The 21047-nt window shown below is 36.4% G+C and overlaps 1 protein-coding gene across 1 annotated transcript in view; it reads right to left on the reverse strand.

Annotated features, from left to right (window-relative positions):
• Nucleotides 1–21047, reverse strand: part of LOC132558637 (mRNA-decapping enzyme 1B-like) — a 99324-nt gene that overhangs the window by 66415 nt on the left and 11862 nt on the right. Inside the window, exon 2 of the mRNA XM_060223235.1 lies at nucleotides 20312–20352. Within this exon, the coding sequence (XP_060079218.1) occupies nucleotides 20312–20352 (41 nt within the window). The remainder of the gene's footprint in view (nucleotides 1–20311; nucleotides 20353–21047) is intronic.

Below are 21047 nucleotides of genomic sequence, written 5' to 3' on the forward strand. Positions count from 1 at the left end.
CTCTGCCCCCTGTAGTCTAGCCACTGTACTAGACACAGTCTATATCACTCTGCCCCCTGTAGTCTAGCTACTGTACTAAACACAGTCTACATCACTCTGCCCCCTGTAGTCTAGCCACTGTACTAGACACAGTCTATATCACTCTGCCCCCTGTAGTCTAGCTACTGTACTAAACACAGTCTACATCACTCTGCCCCCTGTAGTCTAGCCACTGTACTAGACACAGTCTACATCACTCTGCCCCCTGTAGTCTAGCCACTGTACTAGACACAGTCTATATCACTCTGCCCCCTGTAGTCTAGCTACTGTACTAAACACAGTCTACATCACTCTGCCCCCTGTAGTCTAGCCACTGTACTAGACACAGTCTATATCACTCTGCCCCCTGTAGTCTAGCTACTGTACTAAACACAGTCTACATCACTCTGCCCCCTGTAGTCTAGCCACTGTACTAGACACAGTCTACATCACTCTGCCCCCTGTAGTCTAGCTACTGTACTAAACACAGTCTATATCACTCTGCCCCCTGTAGTCTAGCTACTGTACTAAACACAGTCTACATCACTCTGCCCCCTGTAGTCTAGCTACTGTACTAAACACAGTCTATATCACTCTGCCCCCTGTAGTCTAGCTACTGTACTAAACACAGTCTATATCACTCTGCCCCTGTAGTCTAGCCACTGTACTAGACACAGTCTATATCATTCTGCCCCCTGTAGTTTAGCCACTGGTCAGTATACTAGACACAATCTATATCACTGTGCCCTTTATAGTCTGGTCAGTATACTAGACACAATCTATATCACTGTGCCCTTTACAGTCTGGTCAGTATACTAGACACAATCTATATGTGCCCTTTATAGTCTGGTCAGTATACTAGACACAATCTAATCACTGTGCCCTTTATAGTCTGGTCAGTATACTAGACACAATCTATATCACTGTGCCCTTTATAGTCTGGTCAGTATACTAGACACAATCTATATCACTGTGCCCTTTATAGTCTGGTCAGTATGCTAGACACAATCTATATCACTGTGCCCTTTATAGTCTGGTCAGTATACTAGACACAATCTATATCACTGTGCCCTTTATAGTCTGGTCAGTATACTAGACACAATCTATATCACTGTGCCCTTTATAGTCTGGTCAGTATACTAGACACAATCTATATCATTGTGCCCTTTATAGTCTGGTCAGTATACTAGACACAATCTATATCACTGTGCCCTTTATAGTCTGGTCAGTATACTAGACACAATCTATATCACTGTGCCCTTTATAGTCTGGTCAGTATACTAGACACAATCTATATCACTGTGCCCTTTATAGTCTGGTCAGTATACTGTCTATATAGCCTATATAATGTACAATTCTACACTGTCTGTCCCCTGTTGTGGTCGTACCAGGATTGGGGTCAGGTGTGTCTGTGATCCTCTCTCACATCTCTGGTTTTTGATTAATTGTGTTGACCACCTCTGTACACAGACTAAATATCTATCATCATTGATTGAATCACAGGCGTGGAGTGTCCAATCCATTGGTCAGATTCTCGGGCCTATGACCTCCACTCAGCTAAGGCTGGGTAATGGTGAAACAGAAATATTGTTTACAATCACAATTATACAAAGAATCATCACATATGAACTGTGCGTTTATATTGAATTTGTATCTAAAAGTTTATCAATTATCTAAATATGTGTAGTCTTAAATAGTTAGATTTTGTACTACCAAAAGAGACATCATTCCTCCAACGGTTTCGTCATCCAAATGTTTGCATAATACAAGGCTGGTATTAGTGTTTTTTTTTTTCTGTGCAAGCCTTAATGTTCATGCTCAGTAAAGATAACTTTCCACTGGCGACAAATCAGCGGGTCAGCACAGTAATATCCTGTTTGATTAGGATTGAATCATTATAGCAAATCACAGTAGTCCGTGGTTTCATTTAGTATAACTTAAATGGTAAGAACAATCTCATGCGAGACAATTTAATTGTCATTTTGGCATTCAACTTAGAGAGAAAGCAGAAGAATTCGGAATATTCTAAATTCCTTTGTATGGTATTGGTTAAGAGAAGATCAGAAGTTAGATTAGGTGGTATTTGATTTTTTCCTGAAATTCAATAAGAAAAAAAAATGGTTGAAGTATAAAATTAACATCTGAGTGAAACCAAATCGACTTCCAATGAATTCACTCTAGTTTAAGATTTGATTTCCAATATACACAAAGCAGATTAGACAAAAGACAGATACAAACACAGAATAAGACAGAGTAGAACCAGATAGTGAATTTGCATCAAGGTCTTCTAGGTAGTAAGGGTCTAAATTTTGAAACCTAGAGGGTGAATGAGGAAAACAGCTGATGGAAAGAAACGCCAAAATTTAGCCTCAAACTAAGGAATTAGGCTGTATGTATGGAAAAAAATTATGAACTTTATCATTTAATTGGTTTTTATCGACAGAAAAAACTTACCAGTATACAAGGAAGTGTCTGCCCACTGCTGGTAACATGTCATTGTTATGTAGTTACCACAATGACCAACAGGGGTGGGAATAGTATATCCCATTAAAGAAATGAAGAAAATAAACAGATTTCATAAGTAGGAAAATAAAAGGATAAATTAACATTCAATGCATGAAAGAAAAGACAAAACTGTAATTAAAGAATCAGTATATGATGTTGGAAGGGTTAAATCTTAATGTGAAATAAATCTGATGAGTGGGGAAGAAGGGAGTTGAGGAGGAAAAGAGGACTGAGAATGACTGTATGTGGAGAGGAAGGAAGCTGGGAAGGAGAAGAAGGTTGAAAATTACTGTGTGGAGGAGAACGGAGCTAGGGAGGAGGGGAAGGTTGAGAGTAACTGTGGAGGAGAACTGAGCTAGGGAGGAGGGGAAGGTTGAGAGTAACTGTGGAGGAAAACTGAGCTAGGGAGGAGGGGAAGGTTGCGAGTGATTGTGTGGAGGAAAACTGAGCTAGGGAGGAGGGGAAGGTTGAGAATGACTGCGTGGAGGAAAACTGAGCTGGGGGGGGGGAGAGAGCTGAAAATGACTCTATCTGACAGAGGACGAGGTGTAGGTAACACACAATCACCATACACTTACATACTGGGTATAAAGGGAATGATCCAGAAAATGTCTGACATGTGTTTTGTATATGTGGGTTATATATCTTTATCTAAGAGGATACAGGTGTTGTCAGAGGTATGTGATCATAGCAGTCATATAATGGTATTGGGTGGGACATTGTAGGATCCTGGTATAGAGGGATGTCTGGCCTGGCAATGGTGTCAGGAGGGACAATATAGGGTACAACTCAATGATTAACATTATATATCTAGACTGATGGATCCTTTTACTCTTAGGCATGTTTGACCCCTCCTTAATCAAAAGAAGTGGATTTGAGCATTTTAAAAAAATTGACCTGGAACAAAATTCAAGGTCATTCATTTCTTTTTTGCAAACTCTTTAAAGCTTCATCCCAGGAATCTGCAAGCAAAATATTATGATTCTTTTTCTTATGTTTTAGAGATGGAGTTATTTAAATTCAAAAGTTTGACAGCTGCCGTACAAGAAACACTGCAGCATGGCATTAAGCCCATTTGGCCCTTGAAGCAAATAACCTGAACTTTGATACAAATCATGGATACATTTTGCAATTTAGCGCATAACCTTACTGCTCTCACAATGACAGACATTATCATATCTACAGTTGTGTATGCTTTCACTGGTAACGAGTCTGCTTAATAGAACAGAGTGTTGATGTAGTTTGATATACACCACATCTGTGGCAACTTGTCCATATTTAAATACTCACCAGGGAGACAAAAGACTCACCAGTGTGGGATTTTAGAAGGACTGCATGACAAGGCCAATTTAATGAAATATTAATGTGCCAATGTAGTGTTGATTTAAATGAATTCCCCAGCCATAACAACCATGACACTGCTGACAATATTCAGGATACATACAAATAAACAAAGCCCAGCAAACCTTCACCAATACAACTCAATACATAGCCGTAGAATTATTGAAATCTATCCCAGGAAAACATGAATGTTTAAATCAATGATTATTAAAAAAGTACAAAGCAAAGACTACAAATGAAAGTATAAAAACGATAATTATGTCAAAAGCACCGGACACATACATTTTATGATACTAGTTCACAGACACAGGTTTCAGGTTGGAAAATGGCAAAAAGCACAAATATACAACCTAGAGACGGCCAAAACAGAAATTAAGTACAGCAGCTTCCAAAACAGTAATCACATATAAAACATGACAGAAATAATTGAAGACAAACTGTTATAATGAGGCTGAGGGTGGCAGACAAGTGCCATTGAAGGAGGTATACATCAGAAGAGTGAACACTTACTACAACCCTGTCCCAGTTCTATATGTTTGTGTTCCTTCTACAGTGTTGATTGCATGGTGGTCTAGTGTATTTCTAATCTTCTATGTATCTCAGTATAAATCATCAATGTCTATATGAAACATCAAACAGAACCAAGTACTATGTGTGAATGAAGAGACTATCTCCCACATTACTTTGTATACAATATTATGTGTAGTAGTGAAAATCTTCACTATTCCTAAATCAACCAGTATTTCATGTTGAGATACTGAAGAATCCCATTATTCTTAAATCAACCAGTATTTCATGTTGAGATACAGAAGGTTTCCAATATTCCTAAATCATACAGTATTTCATGTTGAGATACTGAAGGTTTCCAATATTCCTAAATCATACAGTATTTCATGTTGAGATACTGAAGAATCCCATTATTCTTAAATCAACCAGTATTTCATGTTGAGATACAGAAGGTTTCCAATATTCCTAAATCATACAGTATTTCATGTTGAGATACAGAAGGTTTCCAATATTCCTAAATCATACAGTATTTCATGTTGAGATACAGAAGAATCCCACTTTCCTACACCATATGGTTTTTCATGATAATCAGGTAGAGAACATTCACATAATTCCTATCATTCAGTAATTTTCGTTGAGGTAAAAACAATCTCCATTTTCAAGTAAAGAAAACCATATTATTCCTATAATACAGTGTTATGTGTTGTGGTAAAGGACATTATCCTTTTCCTAATATTAATTCAAGATAATCCGAAACTTTTCGTATCGTGATATTTCACCATGTGTAGATAAACAATTTCCTTGACATTTATTACTGCTGATAGTAACAGTTTTAAGAGCATTGTTTCCCCAAGAATCTCTCATTCAAACAGCAAATCTGAAAGTTTCTTGTTGAAAGTAGCTTGCCAAGTCTGTTCTTCACAGCTAAGCATCAGCTTATCCTCAGTTGATAAACTAAATGTCAATCTTGACAATAATAAATGATTAAAAGAAGATGGGTGGTAAATCGTAATGAAGATTTATTTTCTCCGAGCCTTGCATCAATGAAAGGCAAAGAAATAACACTTTGTTTTATCTGACGACAATTCCAGTATTGATTTTACTAACCTGACAAATGAAACTGAAATTTCTTAATTATAATTTTCGTCGTCTTCCCTGCTTTTCCTTCAACATATCTGCATAAATCTACCCTTAAAATGTCCCTGTGTGTGTCACTATCCCTGTACTAAATACCGAGCCACCATCCTGATCCTGATTCAGTTGGACAGGTTGTTACAGCTATATCTCAAAGGAATCAGAAACAGCCAATGTGACATTACAAGATCTTTATTTTGGTTTGGAGACTTGTAAAGCACTTGCTTCAAATGTCTGTATAAGAGAGAAGTCTTGGTTAACCATCACAATAACATTTCCATCAGAGCCAGTTCAGGTGTTAGTATGACCCTTACATTAAACATTCAGCCTCTTTTCCCTTCAACAATCACAGCTTCACTGCACTGTTGTCCTAGGTATACCACTGCACCATACTGAGAAAGTTATACCACAACATGAGAGTTTACCATCATATACCACTGTATGTGTACCACATTACCACAGAAAGTTTACCCCTGTACAACACTGTAGGTGTACCACATTACCATAGAAAGTTTACCACTGTACACCACCGTGGAGAGTGTATCACATTACCACAGAAAGTTTACCACTATACAACACTGTGGAAAGTGTACCACAATATCATAAAAGTTTACAATCATATACCACTGTAGGTGTACCACATTACCATAGAATGTTTACCACTGTACAACACTGTGGAAAGTGTATCACAATATCATAGAAAGTTTACCATCATATACCACTGTAAGTGTACCACATTACCATAGAAAGTTTACCACTGTACAACACTGTAGGTGTACCACATTACCATAGAAAGTTTACCACTGTACAACACTGTAGGTGTACCACATTACCATAGAAAGTTTACCACTGTACAACACTGTGGAAAGTGTATCACAATATCATAGAAAGTTTACCATCATATACCACTGTAAGTGTACCACATTACCATAGAATGTTTACCACTGTACAACACTGTAGGTGTACCACATTACCATAGAAAGTTTACCACTGTACAACACTGTGGAAAGTGTATCACAATATCATAGAAAGTTTACCATCATATACCACTGTAAGTGTACCACATTACCATAGAAAGTTTACCACTGTACAACACTGTAGGTGTACCACATTACCATAGAAAGTTTACCACTGTACAACACTGTGGAAAGTGTATCACAATATCATAGAAAGTTTACCATCATATACCACTGTAAGTGTACCACATTACCATAGAAAGTTTACCACTGTACAACACTGTAGGTGTACCACATTACCATAGAAAGTTTACCACTGTACAACACTGTGGAAAGTGTATCACAATATCATAGAAAGTTTACCATCATATACCACTGTAAGTGTACCACATTACCATAGAAAGTTTACCACTGTACAACACCGTGGAGAGTGTATCACATTACCACAGAAAATTTACCACTGTACAACACTGTGGAAAGTGTATCACAATATCATAGAAAGTTTACCATCATATACCACTGTAAGTGTACCACATTACCACAGAAAATTTACCACTGTACAACACTGTGGAAAGTGTACCACATTACCATAGAATGTTTACCACTGTACAACACTGTAGGTGTACCACATTACCATAGAAAGTTTACCACTGTACAACACCGTGGAGAGTGTATCACATTACCACAGAAAATTTACCACTGTACAACACTGTGGAAAGTGTACCACAATATCATAGAAAGTTTACCATCATATACCACTGTAAGTGTACCAAATTACCATAGAATGTTTACCACTGTACAACACTGTAGGTGTACCACATTACCATAGAAAGTTTACCACTGTACAACACTGTAGGTGTACCACATGCCCATAGAAAGTTTACCAATATACAACACTGTAGAAAGGGTACCACAATACCATATTAAGTTTACAATTATATACCAATGAAGAACTTGTACCACAATTCTATAAAGTTTACCACTATACACCATTGTTGACAGTGTTAACCACATGCAAAGACAAAGCAAGTTTATCACCATATGCATTCTGTTTTCCATGGATGAAACCCAGAAGTTTCTTTAAGTTTATTTAGGTTAAAAATCTGTGACAACAATATGGCATCAAAATTTAAGCAGCTGCTGATATTTTACTTGTAAATTGAGCAAAAATGTTAATGAACGCATAAAATCTTGAAAAACCAAAAAAAAAAAAAAATGCACATGCACACACACACACGCACACACACACACACACACACACACACACACAGAGATTAACTGATGACAATCTTCGAAGATGCAACTTAAACATATCTGTGTAAGACTTAAGTTCCACTCCCTGTGATGCAAGTGACAGTAATGACAGTTCTAAGTACCATTTCACACTACTGTAAAGCAGGTTTAGGGGTTGGAGGAAGACTGTAACAAGAAGAAAGATTCAAACAAAAATTATCAAAAGGGTTTCAGCGTTAAATGAAGGGATTTCAAAAAAAAAATAAAAAAGAAAGAAACTGATGACATGTAGACAAAATATTGCTTGGATTTTTCATATTTGATAGCACCTTTACTTGTAAACTGATCATACAATGGCCAAAAAGAGTGAAATCACAGTTTTTTTTTGTTTCAAATGTTTTTCTTTTATAACCACATACATACTTTTTCAAAAATCATTGACTTGGAGTGACTGGTAAAAAAATTCAAATAGGATTTGAATGACTGAATTGGTATACATGTTATGAGCTAAGTGGTTTGAGAAATGTTTCCAAAGCCTTGCTATATATATATTTAGTGGTCTTTCTCAGCCATTTCATTCCTTGAAGGTTAGATCTAGGTGAGGTCTTCATTAGATGTTGGTGTCTCAAAATGTCGCTTGAATACAAACTATGTACAGTATACATGCTACACTGTCACACTGCTAAGGTAAACGTATTCTAATATACCAGACGACTGTTTCCTTCATATATGAAATATGATGGGGAGACATTCACAACACACTTATAACTGCGTGTTCATTACACAACTGCATGTGCATCTTGACAGAACAGTACTAGTACAGCAAACAGATTTGGCAATAAGCTCAGTGTAGACTTACTGGTCTTCCCTGAAATGAAGACTTTGGTAACACGGTGTTAGTGGCTGCTGTAGACAGTTGATGCCAGTCAAGATATAATTAGCAAGGTGATGACAAACTAGACTGAACTGTTGGACATGAGCAGGTGCCCCAGGGTCTTGTTAGTTCAATGTCTCTTACCAGCCACACAACAAGCATGTGGAAGGCAATGTGATTTAGAATTAAGATTCAGTCTCCACCTTTTACACAGCAAGCACACAATGTCACAAAAATCATGTCACATCCAAAACAACCTATCAGGCATTTCCCTAATCACAGTCAAAGGCAGATGAATAAGATCTGTCGACAGTATGGCAAATCTTTCAATCCAAATGTCACACAATATGACAATGGTGTCTGGCAGGTCATTAGTGTAATTGTTTATAATGATACATCTGAAAACATGTTCCTTATAGGAACTTTGAGAAAATGGAAAGGCTTTTCAGTACAGTAAGTAACATCCAGTGTATTCTTTATTAATCTAATTCCTTTGATATGTTTAACACCCTTTGTGCATGTTATAAAAAGAAATACATCCCTAGATACTGTGCTCAAACATGAGTCGATCATAGTGATAATTACCAATGGTTAACTACAATACCAAAGACAGCGATAGATGTGAAACAGGCAATGAAGAGACTACAGTAGGTCATACTTTTTGGCTTTGGAATTTGCAAGCTGAGGTGAAAATGGGAGTTATGTGGTTCAAAACCCTACATCCAAGGTAGTTTGTGTTTTTTAGGGAACTGATATCACGAAATGTCCTGTGCAGTTCCAGTTGTGCCTTTAGGTAAGACACTTAGCTGAATATCTTTCTGATAACATATGGTGGGCCTCCTGCTTGTTGTTCACTGATATAGCTACCAGCTAATACTAGGAGACCCTGCCTCGAAATGTGGTTGTAAAAAAACCTATGAGCTTTCTTTATTTTCTGTTTGCAAAACATTTTCAGCTATCAGCTAATATAAATTGAAAACTAACGTATGCTTTTTCACATGGCTGTACATGAAGTAAATAAGAAAAAAACCCAGAGAACAAACAAATAAACTTTGTGAACCTGGCAAGTAACAATTACAGGTTATTTTTTTTTTAATTTAGACGTAAATATGTCTATTTTTTTACATCATTTTTTTGGTTCTCTGGACTTGAAATGAAATCAAAGGGATTTCATAATTTAAATGAAAAATATCTCAAAGAAATTCTTCAAAAAGATGAGATCGTTTTCAGAATTAGGAATTTCACATCTTGAAATGTTCATTTTTTTTGTTTGTTTGATTCATTATTTGCAATTTCGACCATCGTATCACTGAAGCTTATTGTAAACCAATTGAGAGCCAGCACTGAGTAGAATTGCTAACTGCACTGATACATGACCAGTGAGGCCTCTACTGTTGCATGTGGTAGCTGTATATGTCACACAAAATAGGTACACTGACAGATGGGGTGGAAGACCATTAGCCTAACACAGCATATCTACACCACAGAGCAGTGGGTCCTTACATCTTATGTAACACCCTACAAAATAAAACACATGTTCAAATGCCTTGGCTATAAATACACCAGACGTTGAGAAGGCTCTGTGTAATACACACATGTTGAAACTTACAGCATAATACACACAGTAATGCAACAAAAAGATTTATCTCACCTCTTAATGGAAATGGTCATGGTCAAAGGGTCAAAGGGTCAAAGGTCATGCCTTACCATATTTATATTTTTTTCTCTATCTTTATTTTTTTTTAATTTGTCTTTTTCTGTTTTCTTGTTTCTTCGGTAATGAGGGTCATAAGATCTAAGGAAAATTGAATGCTTATTCTAGCATACATACATCAGTCCAAAGACAAATGAATGCTTGATAAATCATATCTTTGTATATCAAGAACTGTATCGTTAATATGACAAGGTAGATATAGAATATTGTAATACATATGTATTGGATAGTGATGCTACATGTAATTGGCTTAATATATCTTCTTTATTTTACTTAAACTACAGCTTATGTTTTATATCAAGATCTCTGCAATGCTTTGATCAAGAATTAAAGGAATGATCCTTGAGTCGTATTGTAACCACAGTTCCTGTATATAATACAATGTTCCGATCAGAATGACCTGTGGTAAGGTTCCGCAGTGGTAACGCACTCGTCTTTCACCTAGCCATCCGAGGTTCAATTCGCAGAATGGATGTGGAAAGGTATGGGGTCACCTTCCCAACCACATGGGCTCTGCCTGGGTACTCTGGATTCCTCTCACAGTAAGACCCCTCGCGCGCCTTCATCCAGGACAACAAGAGCGATTAATGCAAGCTGGAAAAACTTGCTTTGCAATTGTTGTAAAATAATAAAGTTTATTATTAGAATGACCTTTTACATATTGGATCTTACATTGAAAATTCAACAAAGTTGAATGCATTAACTCTGTGAGTTATGCCTTTTGTAAATTGTTTCATAATTTTTTTATGTTGCTAATATGGTAGCTGTGATGAAAGGAAACATGTTGGTGATATATTGCATGCTGTCCTTTAAAAACCAAAGAAATGATAACTGCACCTTGCACATCAGTTCTCTTGCCCTTCAAACCACCATTTATTTGTGGGAATAAGAGTAAAACTTGCAATCCAGAAATAAAACACAAAACATTCACTATTGCTGGCTTTATTCTAATCAAACACAAAAGCCTGCATGGAAGTAAGTTATAGCCATGGCAATCATTTTCAAAAATGTCAACATAATTGTTAACAAAGGCCTGAGGTCAATGTCAGATGGCTTTTATACACAATCACATGCTTAAGGACATCATTTACTTTGCAAATTGGCCATTTTGAAACCTGGTAATACAGAGATGAAGCTTTGTAGGTTATTTCGCTACAGGTCCATTTTCGCACGGATATGGTGACCTATCTTAGCCTATGGCTGGAATAAAAGTACCGTGATCACGGGTAATTACTACAGCGAGCTTACCAATTGTTTTATGAGTAGTGAAGGGGTTAATTGATATCATACGCATGCCACAACAAAACTGTGGCATTGTGTCCAAAATGGCAGCCACATGTAATCAGATAATACATCGTCTGGTGTTTCGGAGGTGTCATCTAGTGTATTAACTGTACATCTGGCCCTCTACCTTTAATTTCATACATGTCAACTGTCCCTGGCTGTCATTACACTTAATTTCACTTAAGGTTTTAATAATCTAGTTAAGGGGGTTACCTACACTTAACATGGTGTTAGAACACTCATATGTTTACCAATTATACTACTGGCAAAGTTTAGCATCCTGTAATGAATTCTCGTAAAGCACATATCCCCTTGAAAATGCAGTCCTAAGCAACTGCCAACAGCATATAATATCTATGCATAAAAACCTCTCGGTGTACGGTTTATAGTATGGTATAAAGAGGGCCCAAAACCATGACTTTCTGTGTATGATTTAGTGTATGGTGTACAGAATGTTCAAAGAGGTGACTTTCTGTGTATGATTTAGTGTATGGTATACAGAATGTTCAAAGAGGTGACTTTCTGTGTATGATTTAGTGTATGGTATACAGAATGTTCAAAGAGGTGACTTTCTGTCTATGATTTAGAGTATGGTATACAGAATGTTCAAAGAGGTGACTTTCTGTGTATGATTTAGTGTATGGTATACAGAATGTTCAAAGAGGTGACTTTCTGTGTATGATTTAGAGTATGGTATACAGAATGTTCAAAGAGGTGACTTTCTGTGTATGATTAAGAGTAGGGTATACAGAATGTTCAAAGAAGTGACTTTCTGTGTATGATTTAGTGTATGGTATACAGAATGTTCAAAGAGGTGACTTTCTGTGTATGATTTAGAGTATGGTATACAGAATGTTCAAAGAAGTGACTTTCTGTCTATGATTTAGAGTATGGTATACAGAATGTTCAAAGAGGTGACTTTCTGTGTATGATTTAGTGTATGGTATACAGAATGTTCAAAGAGGTGACATTCTGTGTATGATTTAGTGTATGGTAAATAGAATGTTCAAAGAGGTGACTTTCTGTGTATGATTTTATGTATGGTATACAGAATGTTCAAAGAGGTGACTTTCTGTGTATGATTTAACCAATGGTAAATTGAGGGTCTAAAATGATGAATCTCAATCTGTGAATGATTCATTTGTAGGGTACATAGAGGGACCACACCAGTGACTTTTTGTGTATGATTGCATTTTTCCAATGTAAAATTTGCCCGTTGGTTACAGACAACATACACAAAACTGGAATCACACATGAATAATTAACGATGGAATTAACTTGTGAAAGAGATTGATTTCTCCTCATTGAATAATTTACAGGATGCCCGGTTCCTACACTCAGAGCTATGTACCAACAGGAAGTAGGGACCAGCTATCTGAATCCGTAGCAGGCTAAGCTATTAAATGTGCTTTTTCTAACAGACACAATATATAACTGAATAGAGAATTTACTGCTTATATAAGAATTTATGACAAGGCACAGGATTTGTTAATGACCCACCTTTCTCTAAGACCATTATTCTACATACAAATTACCCTGAAGGCATCTTCCTTGCTGATGTCACAAGTTGAAAGATGGAACTTATGTTCATAACAAGTTTTCCAAGAGAGAAAAGGTTTATGTTAATTGCTTAAATCTACACTGTATACTTTTATAAGTTTCTCTTCTCTTTTTATCAAAATTGAAAAATTCAGTCCAGAACCTGATACCTGATTCTTTCAATTTTTTTAAGCCTGGTTCTCTAAGACATGAAACTCAGCTTAGAAAAGTTAACATTATAGAGAGTACAAAATTGAACAAAAATAGGAATGAAATTTCTTTTCTTAACAAATGTGATGTATTTCTCCAGTATTCATAAGACATGTGTAAAAAGAAAGATATAAATGTTTTTTTTCCCTACACATCCATCAGACTGTGAAGGTATCTCATTAGTTGGCAGGCTAAGAGATTGCAGGTAGATGCTGGGGTGAGTGAAGATACTATCACAATACTTATTGTGTTGTATGTGCTAGTCCCAACACAGACAGGTGTACAATGTACTGTCTGGGGGAGAGTGAACCACTAGGGGTGGTAGGGCTGATACGTATCTACATTACCTACCTTACCAATCAGTGTCAGAACCCTTAACCTTGGTAAAGGAGAGAGAATGACATAGCACCTCCTCACACCTTCCATTGTCTATCTCAGATTAGTACATGACACCAAATCCTAGTTCAAGTTAGTGCTCCATGTTAGACCGAGCACGCTGCTGTCAGCCAAACTTTACTATTACAATAGAGGATTTACCAATTCTTACATACAACAGTTGAATTTCACTTTACCATAATTCATTGAGGTAAACAATTAATGACAATACAATGGTGAAACTTCTTAAGAGTAGCTCTCTTGTCTTCGGACTGTTCCAGGATGTCTTGGCCAAGTGTTGCAAAAGTATTTTTTTTTCTCTCAATTTTTTCATATAGTTCAAATTTCCTTTATGTCAACAAAACATATAACTACATATCACAAAAATTATGAAATTGACTATGGTTTTCTGTAATCGTCTAATTTCATTCAATCCATTTTTCTCTTTTCTCAATTTTGGGATAAGAACATATCAACATGGTTGAGTTTTTTGATAGATGCATTTGATGGATTAGTAATATTCTATGACAACTATGCAAATATATTATTTTGGACATATGACTTGTCATCCTGTGATTTTAATTGTAAATACAGAATAGATGTAAATGAAGATGTAAACTACCTCTGACATTGAGATGTCATTCCTCTGAATTTGTCAAACCTAGTTTTTTTGGACAACCAGAACATAATGCTAGACAAAAAGCACTGCCCAAGAAACTGCCTGGAAGTGAAAGACAAGGCAGAGATACCTACAATCACATCAGGATGTGAAGCGTGAGGTCAGCAACCTTAAAGTGGACAATAATAACGCAATAGAATGTCTGAGGTCACTGTGGCCCCTTCGGCAGTGATGCATACTTGCTTCGTTGCAATCGAAAAGACATAATCACGAGCACTGGATGACCAGAGATGAGATGTTCTACATAGCCAAGAGTTACATCTCAAGTCTAGATGCTGGGGCTTCTACTGAGAGTGAAATCTCATCTTTACAGGTAAAATATACATCATGGCTGTTAATTGCAGGGCACCGAGGTAGGAATGCTATCAATTACAGCACTAATTACCAGGTATTTAAGCTGGGGGGTTGGGGGTGTAAGGGGGGGGGATAGGGTGGGAGTGGGGTTGTAAGGGGGATGGGGTGGGAGGAGGGAGAGAAGGGGGCAAGGGGAAGATAGGGGAGGTGTTTGGGGGAGGTACTTACCTATCTAAGCATTGTTTGTATCAGAGTAAACAGTTCAGACCTAATTATTGATACTAGTTCCCCATAACACTAACAGCAGTTAAGTGGTACCTTCCAAAACCAATTGGGTCAGTTTGTATACAGTCCATCATGTCAACAATGTAATAGACATAATTGAGGAGAAAAGGCGATGGAATCATTCCTAAACTGCTTACATGTGATGTCATTATTACTGTTGGATCATTGCCCTTTACAGTGTGATGAAAAATGTATGTCTAAGTGTCATCATGACACCCCAGTATAAACCAAGTGGTCACCCTATGTGTGACCTGACTGGAAGGGGACTACATACACATTATGGTATTAACATTAACATTAGTATTAAAAGATATAGAAACAAGGCAAACAGTATCTTCAGCATCATGTTCACAGAGGAAGCCACCATGGCCAATAGATACAAGGTGACTTTGAATTTTTAAAAACTTTTAAAATGACCCCGGCTATTTTTTCTTTTATTTTAATTTTGTTTTCTTCGCGGTTTAAGGGAATATTACAGCCATTGCAAATTTTCTGTCTGTTCTGTACATTTTAAGAAATCATTCTAATGACTTTTAAAACTATTGTTAGCATCAAAATATCTCTCCTGTGTATGTGTATGCTGTTCACTTAAATTTCTGCTGGGATTTTCTTACTTAATCAGGCTTATTTTCTGTTGATTTTTATAACTTACACAAATGTTTATTCTGTTCAGCTTATAATAAAGCACACCTATGATAACGGAATCAAGGCTACGTGAAAGTTTGTAAATCAATTTATCTAGATCTATATAGAATTTCCAAAAAGTTAAATATCATGTTTGATGAGGAGTGTGGAAAACATATATAGCTGATTTTGTACAGATTTCTTCAAAAGCATCCCAATCCGAAATTGTGCAGAGTATCCCTTTAAACAATAAAACAAAGTCAGTGTTTTGACATTTCCTGGAATCAAATAAATGTACTTTGAGAAAAACAATGTATGAAATCCAAGAAACAAGAATGGATTTATCAGTAGATTAATACACAAGAGACAACACAACCTACTTCTAAATGTTTCCATGTCAGAAATACCGCTAAGTATAGTGTCAGGAATATAAAGGTACACATTTGTATGTCAGAGACAGGCTCCTTATCTTCAAAACCTACACTTGTACTGGACTCATCAGTGACCCCAAGGATCCCAACCTTTACCAGTTTCACTCCAGAGCTCTGTCAATTGGTAATGGAGCAATTGAAGCCAGCTGTCTGGCACCTCTCAGCTTTCTATCATAGTCAACAGAGTGTATCATGTAGTCATTAGTTTGTATGGTCAATTCTTTATACTTCTACAGAACTCTAGAGCTGTCACATTTTCTTCTCTTTATATTGAGCATTTCAACAAGGATGGAATGGAATAGACTGGAGTCATGGTACAGCTACTGGAATCCTAACTATCTGTAGAAGTACACAAATTATAGCTGTGTAATATGTCTTCTCATCATACTGTATACAAATGATAGCTGTGTAATATGTCTTATCATCATACTGTTGCTAGTGGACACCATTCATTTAAATAAACGCAGTGTCTATCTTACAATATGTTCAGGGACCTATAAATGGCTCAAGTAAAAAGGTGGCCTTCATCTTGGACAATGGTATACCATGTTTATACTGAAACTGAAACAGCTGTGTACAGTGTCTATCTTACAATTATCAGGGACCTATATATGACTCAAGTAAAAAGCTGGCCTTAATCCTGGACAATGGTATACCATGTTTATACTGAAACTGAAACAGCTGTGTACAGGTTTGATTTCAAGAAACTTATAAATATTGTTTCTGTTACTGTAAATTTGATTTCTGTTGTTGTAAAAACCTGATCCAAGTGATCAGAATGGTTTTCGTGTTTCTTTTTGGTACAAGCATGGTTCTAGAAATATAGATATGACCTGATGGAAAACATAACACTACAGTACAGCACTTTGAAAGACCAGGTCATTTACTTGATTCTTGGGTTTTTTCAGAAGATCTAAAAATCATTTGAAAAGCACAGCTCCTATTCTACGTTAGTAAAATCAGATCCAACAGAATGGAGTTATATTAAACAAAATATAATATTCATGAGGCTGATGACATTTTGATCCAAACCTAATTTAGCCAGAGAGTGTGTAATGCTGTGGGTGATCTCCCTTGGTATTTTGACCACCAGGTACATAAGCCTGGTGTGGTATGGACAAAGACAGCAGGCTTCAGTGATGAATTATTTAGACCAAGAAGAAAATCTCATTTGGCCACGGAGACCTAACCCCCATGTCAAAGCCCTGTGTCCCCCATCTAGCCAACCTTGACATCCGCAGATTAAATCAGCGTTCATGAATGACAACTTGCTTCAAGTGTCATCGACAGTCCTGATCAAATTTGTCTCCACAATATGTCCGTTTTTGCAGCTGATTTCCTATTCCTGTAATCATGACCTGCAATCAGTTTAAACCTTGGAGGAATTTGTCCTTAGGCTGGTGATTGGACTAGTTCTGTCTACACTTGGCTCCAGTCGTACCAACAATATTAACACAAACCATCAATCAATTTTGATTGATTTTTTTTTTTTTAATGGAATTTCTTTTTCAAGTTATTTTTAGTCATTTTCCTTGATAGTTCTATTGGATATCCCTTTGGTACCGTGGCTGTTGGCCTGATCAGGCCTTCAATGAATACTATGATCTACAAAGTCATTATGTTGACACTTGGCACAACTAAATACACTTGATTGATTTACCAGTGACTTTTATTACACAAATTGTGTTCTATAGTAGATATTGAAAGGGTAAACATTCAATGCACTACACAGGTTGTGACCCCTAGCTTCGACCCAGAGCTGCTTCCTGTCAGAGACCAAAGGCTGCATAGAAGAGTTGGTCTAACAGAAATATTGCATTCGAACTGAGTGAACTTCCTGATAAAATATAGATGAAACAACATGATATATTATCAAAAGGATACCTTAGGCTATAACAAGTAAATTACTGGTAGAGAGAGGCATAACGCCTTAACCAAGAAACATTTCATTCACATAATAATACAGTGACGTTCAGATATGTTGTATTATTATTTATTGCTAATATCATCTTTATTGAAGTTTATTTGTAGTTGAAATTCCTATACAACTTATCAGTGTCACAAACAGTATAGACAAAAACCTTGTTCTATAATCGTGTTTGAAATAATGAAATGCTATTCACAGGTGTCGAAATCTACATTTTACCTAGACAGTGATTTATTAAGTATAACATACATACATAAAAACGAACTATTGTATGTAAATTTATATATATATACATACACACACATAAGTTTATATATATATATATATATATATATATGTACAACATGTAATCTCATTGTACCGATCATGACCTCATCTGTTCACTTTCTGTTATGTATTACATCACTGACAACTTCGGATCAATATCTTTTAAAGCCAGGGTATAGTAATATCTAAGGGTGTGCACCTGTTTTGCAGCCAGCATCACATTACACACCATCTGTGTACCTGTTCACACATGCAGCCACCCTTTCAAACTAACACAAAACTGTCTTTGTACCTGCTTACAGCCAGTGTGTCATACTGAAACTAAAAACTCAGAATAACCTGTTTATCACACTGACAACTCCAGATGTCAACATGTTTACAGCCAGTGTGTCATGTTGACAATTCAGGTTAGCCAGTTTATCACACTGACAACTCGGTATTATACCTGTTTACACCCAATGTGTCATACTGACAAATCAGTATTATACCTGTTTACACTCAGTGTGTCATACTGACAAATCAGTATTTATACCTGTTTACTCTCAGTGTGTCATACTGACAAATCAGTATTTATACCTGTTTACACCTAGTTTGTCACAATGGCAAATCAGATAAGCCAGTTTATCACATTGACAACTAAGGACGTTGACATCTTAACAACCAGTGTATCACACTGACAACTCAGTATTTCATACCTGTTAATTCACAACTCAGTGTATCACATTGACAACTCAGTGTATCACATTGACAACTCAGTGTATCACACTGACAACTCAGTACCTGGGTATTTCATACCTGTTAATTCACAATCAGTGTATCACATTGACAACTCAGTATCCATACCTGTTTATTTACATCCAGAGTGTTACACTGACAATGCAGGATAACTAGTGTATCACACCTGAGGATATATACCTCGTACCATGGACACAACCTGTGCTCAGGAACAGGTTGGTATTGAATTGTATTGTGATGCTCACTTCATACCTCTATACAACTCATTGATCATGAGTTGGTGAGAAAATCTTAAACAAAAGACCTGCGTTATTATGCTTCATTCTGACAGAAGTTCTACGAAACAAGCTATAAACCAACACAGTAGTCACTTGTGCTTCACATTGTTCTACCCAGGAACATAATTGATGTTTCCGCCATGGTACTCACACTCAACTTGTGAATGTGTGGCTGACATTCCTTTCTTAACACTGAACATTTCCTCTGTAATTTTGTGATTTTAACAGGGTGAAACAGCTTAGAATAAATCATTGTTGGTGGACATTGTTCGTTGTAAAAGTCAACAGAGTCGGGATATAATCAACCATGTATAACCAATTTCACATCAAGCATGAGGGGTATATGTACCTCGTTAGAATAAAAAATTATATTCCGAAAAACTACTGCAAAATCATATATATTCATTGGGTTGAATTTTTGTGGTTTTTTTTCCAAAAGTCATTATTTTATTGGCACTTTACTTTGTGCATAAATACAGCAAAAAGATAATCTTATGTGGCTTTTAATGGATATTGAAAAGCCTAGACCGGATCAACAGAACAAATATCATGGTTCTTAGTCTCATGGTTCTGAAGAAGATATTTACAGCCAAAAAATCATCGACGAAGAAATGATGGTCATCGCAGGGCAATGAAAATTTTTGATCTCAAGCCCAATTTTATTTTTTTTTTTTTTAAACATTTCCTTTTCCAAAATCAGATCAGACAATGGTCTACTGGGTAAGTGAAATTTATAGTGATAGGTGTGCTGTTCTCTTCAATTTGATTAATATCACATTGTGCATCATGATTGAGGACCAAAACCTGTACAAACTTTTAAGAAAGCAGTTACTTTATTTATCACCCTCTCTAGGGATAATGAATGGACAAAATAAAATGGAAAAGCATTTGTTTAACGGTCCAAGCAAGAGAAAATTGGTACCTTATGTATGCCACAGTAATCAATCAGGCAGAGGAATAATCCACTCTTCCTGTCTTTACAACAATCTATTTTGAGGTAAAGAGGTTTAGGTTGACTTCAAATGAAACAATTAGTGGGATGCAAAAAGAAGTAAATGAATGGGATCTAGCTATCTAAAAGACGAAATAAATACTACTCACCTTTGGTACAAAAACAAGGAACCTTCAATAGAGGTCTTCTCCTGAAAATAAAAAGTGGGATAATTTAAGAACATAAAACACCTTGTTTTACATCACGGCCATGTATTATTCACTGGCCTATTGACCTATGCTGAGAGATCCAAGTGTAGCCCCTCTCTACCCCTACACTACCACATCACCAGGATTGTATCATACTGACAACTTGCACTGCTGCACAGACTCTGAAACCATGCACCTGACATTGAAGACTTGCAGAATGGGCCATCTACACTAAAGGTCTTTGTAATTCATTCTGAAAATTGTCTGAAATGATGGTGATAATCTATAAATGTGTTTGATGCTTTTTCTGAAACAATAAATCTTTTCTCTTTGAAAATACCTAAAAAAGTGGAAAAAAATAAAAGACTCTATCTGTCTTTTGTGATACTCAACATCTGACAAATATACCTTATTAGACTAATTCAATCATTCTTATATAAAACATTATGTTTGAACAATCAAGCAGGCATTGTAAAGTATATTTAACCAATCAAAGCTAGTTTCCATGGTATATTATGCTTGGCCAATCAAAGAAGGCTTTTGTTGTGCTAGACCAATTAAAGTGGGCTTGACAATTCATTCTGTTCAACCAATCAAAACTGTCTCTAGGATACATTCTGTTTGACCAATGAAAATGGAGTTTTATGATATATTGTGTTTGATCAATCAAAACAAGTTTTTCTGATCTATCAGGTTT

This window comes from Ylistrum balloti, unplaced genomic scaffold (genome assembly GCF_031769215.1).
Source record: "Ylistrum balloti isolate Yb309-2 unplaced genomic scaffold, AGI_CSIRO_Ybal_v1 Utg370800, whole genome shotgun sequence".
NCBI lineage: Eukaryota > Metazoa > Mollusca > Bivalvia > Pectinida > Pectinidae > Ylistrum > Ylistrum balloti.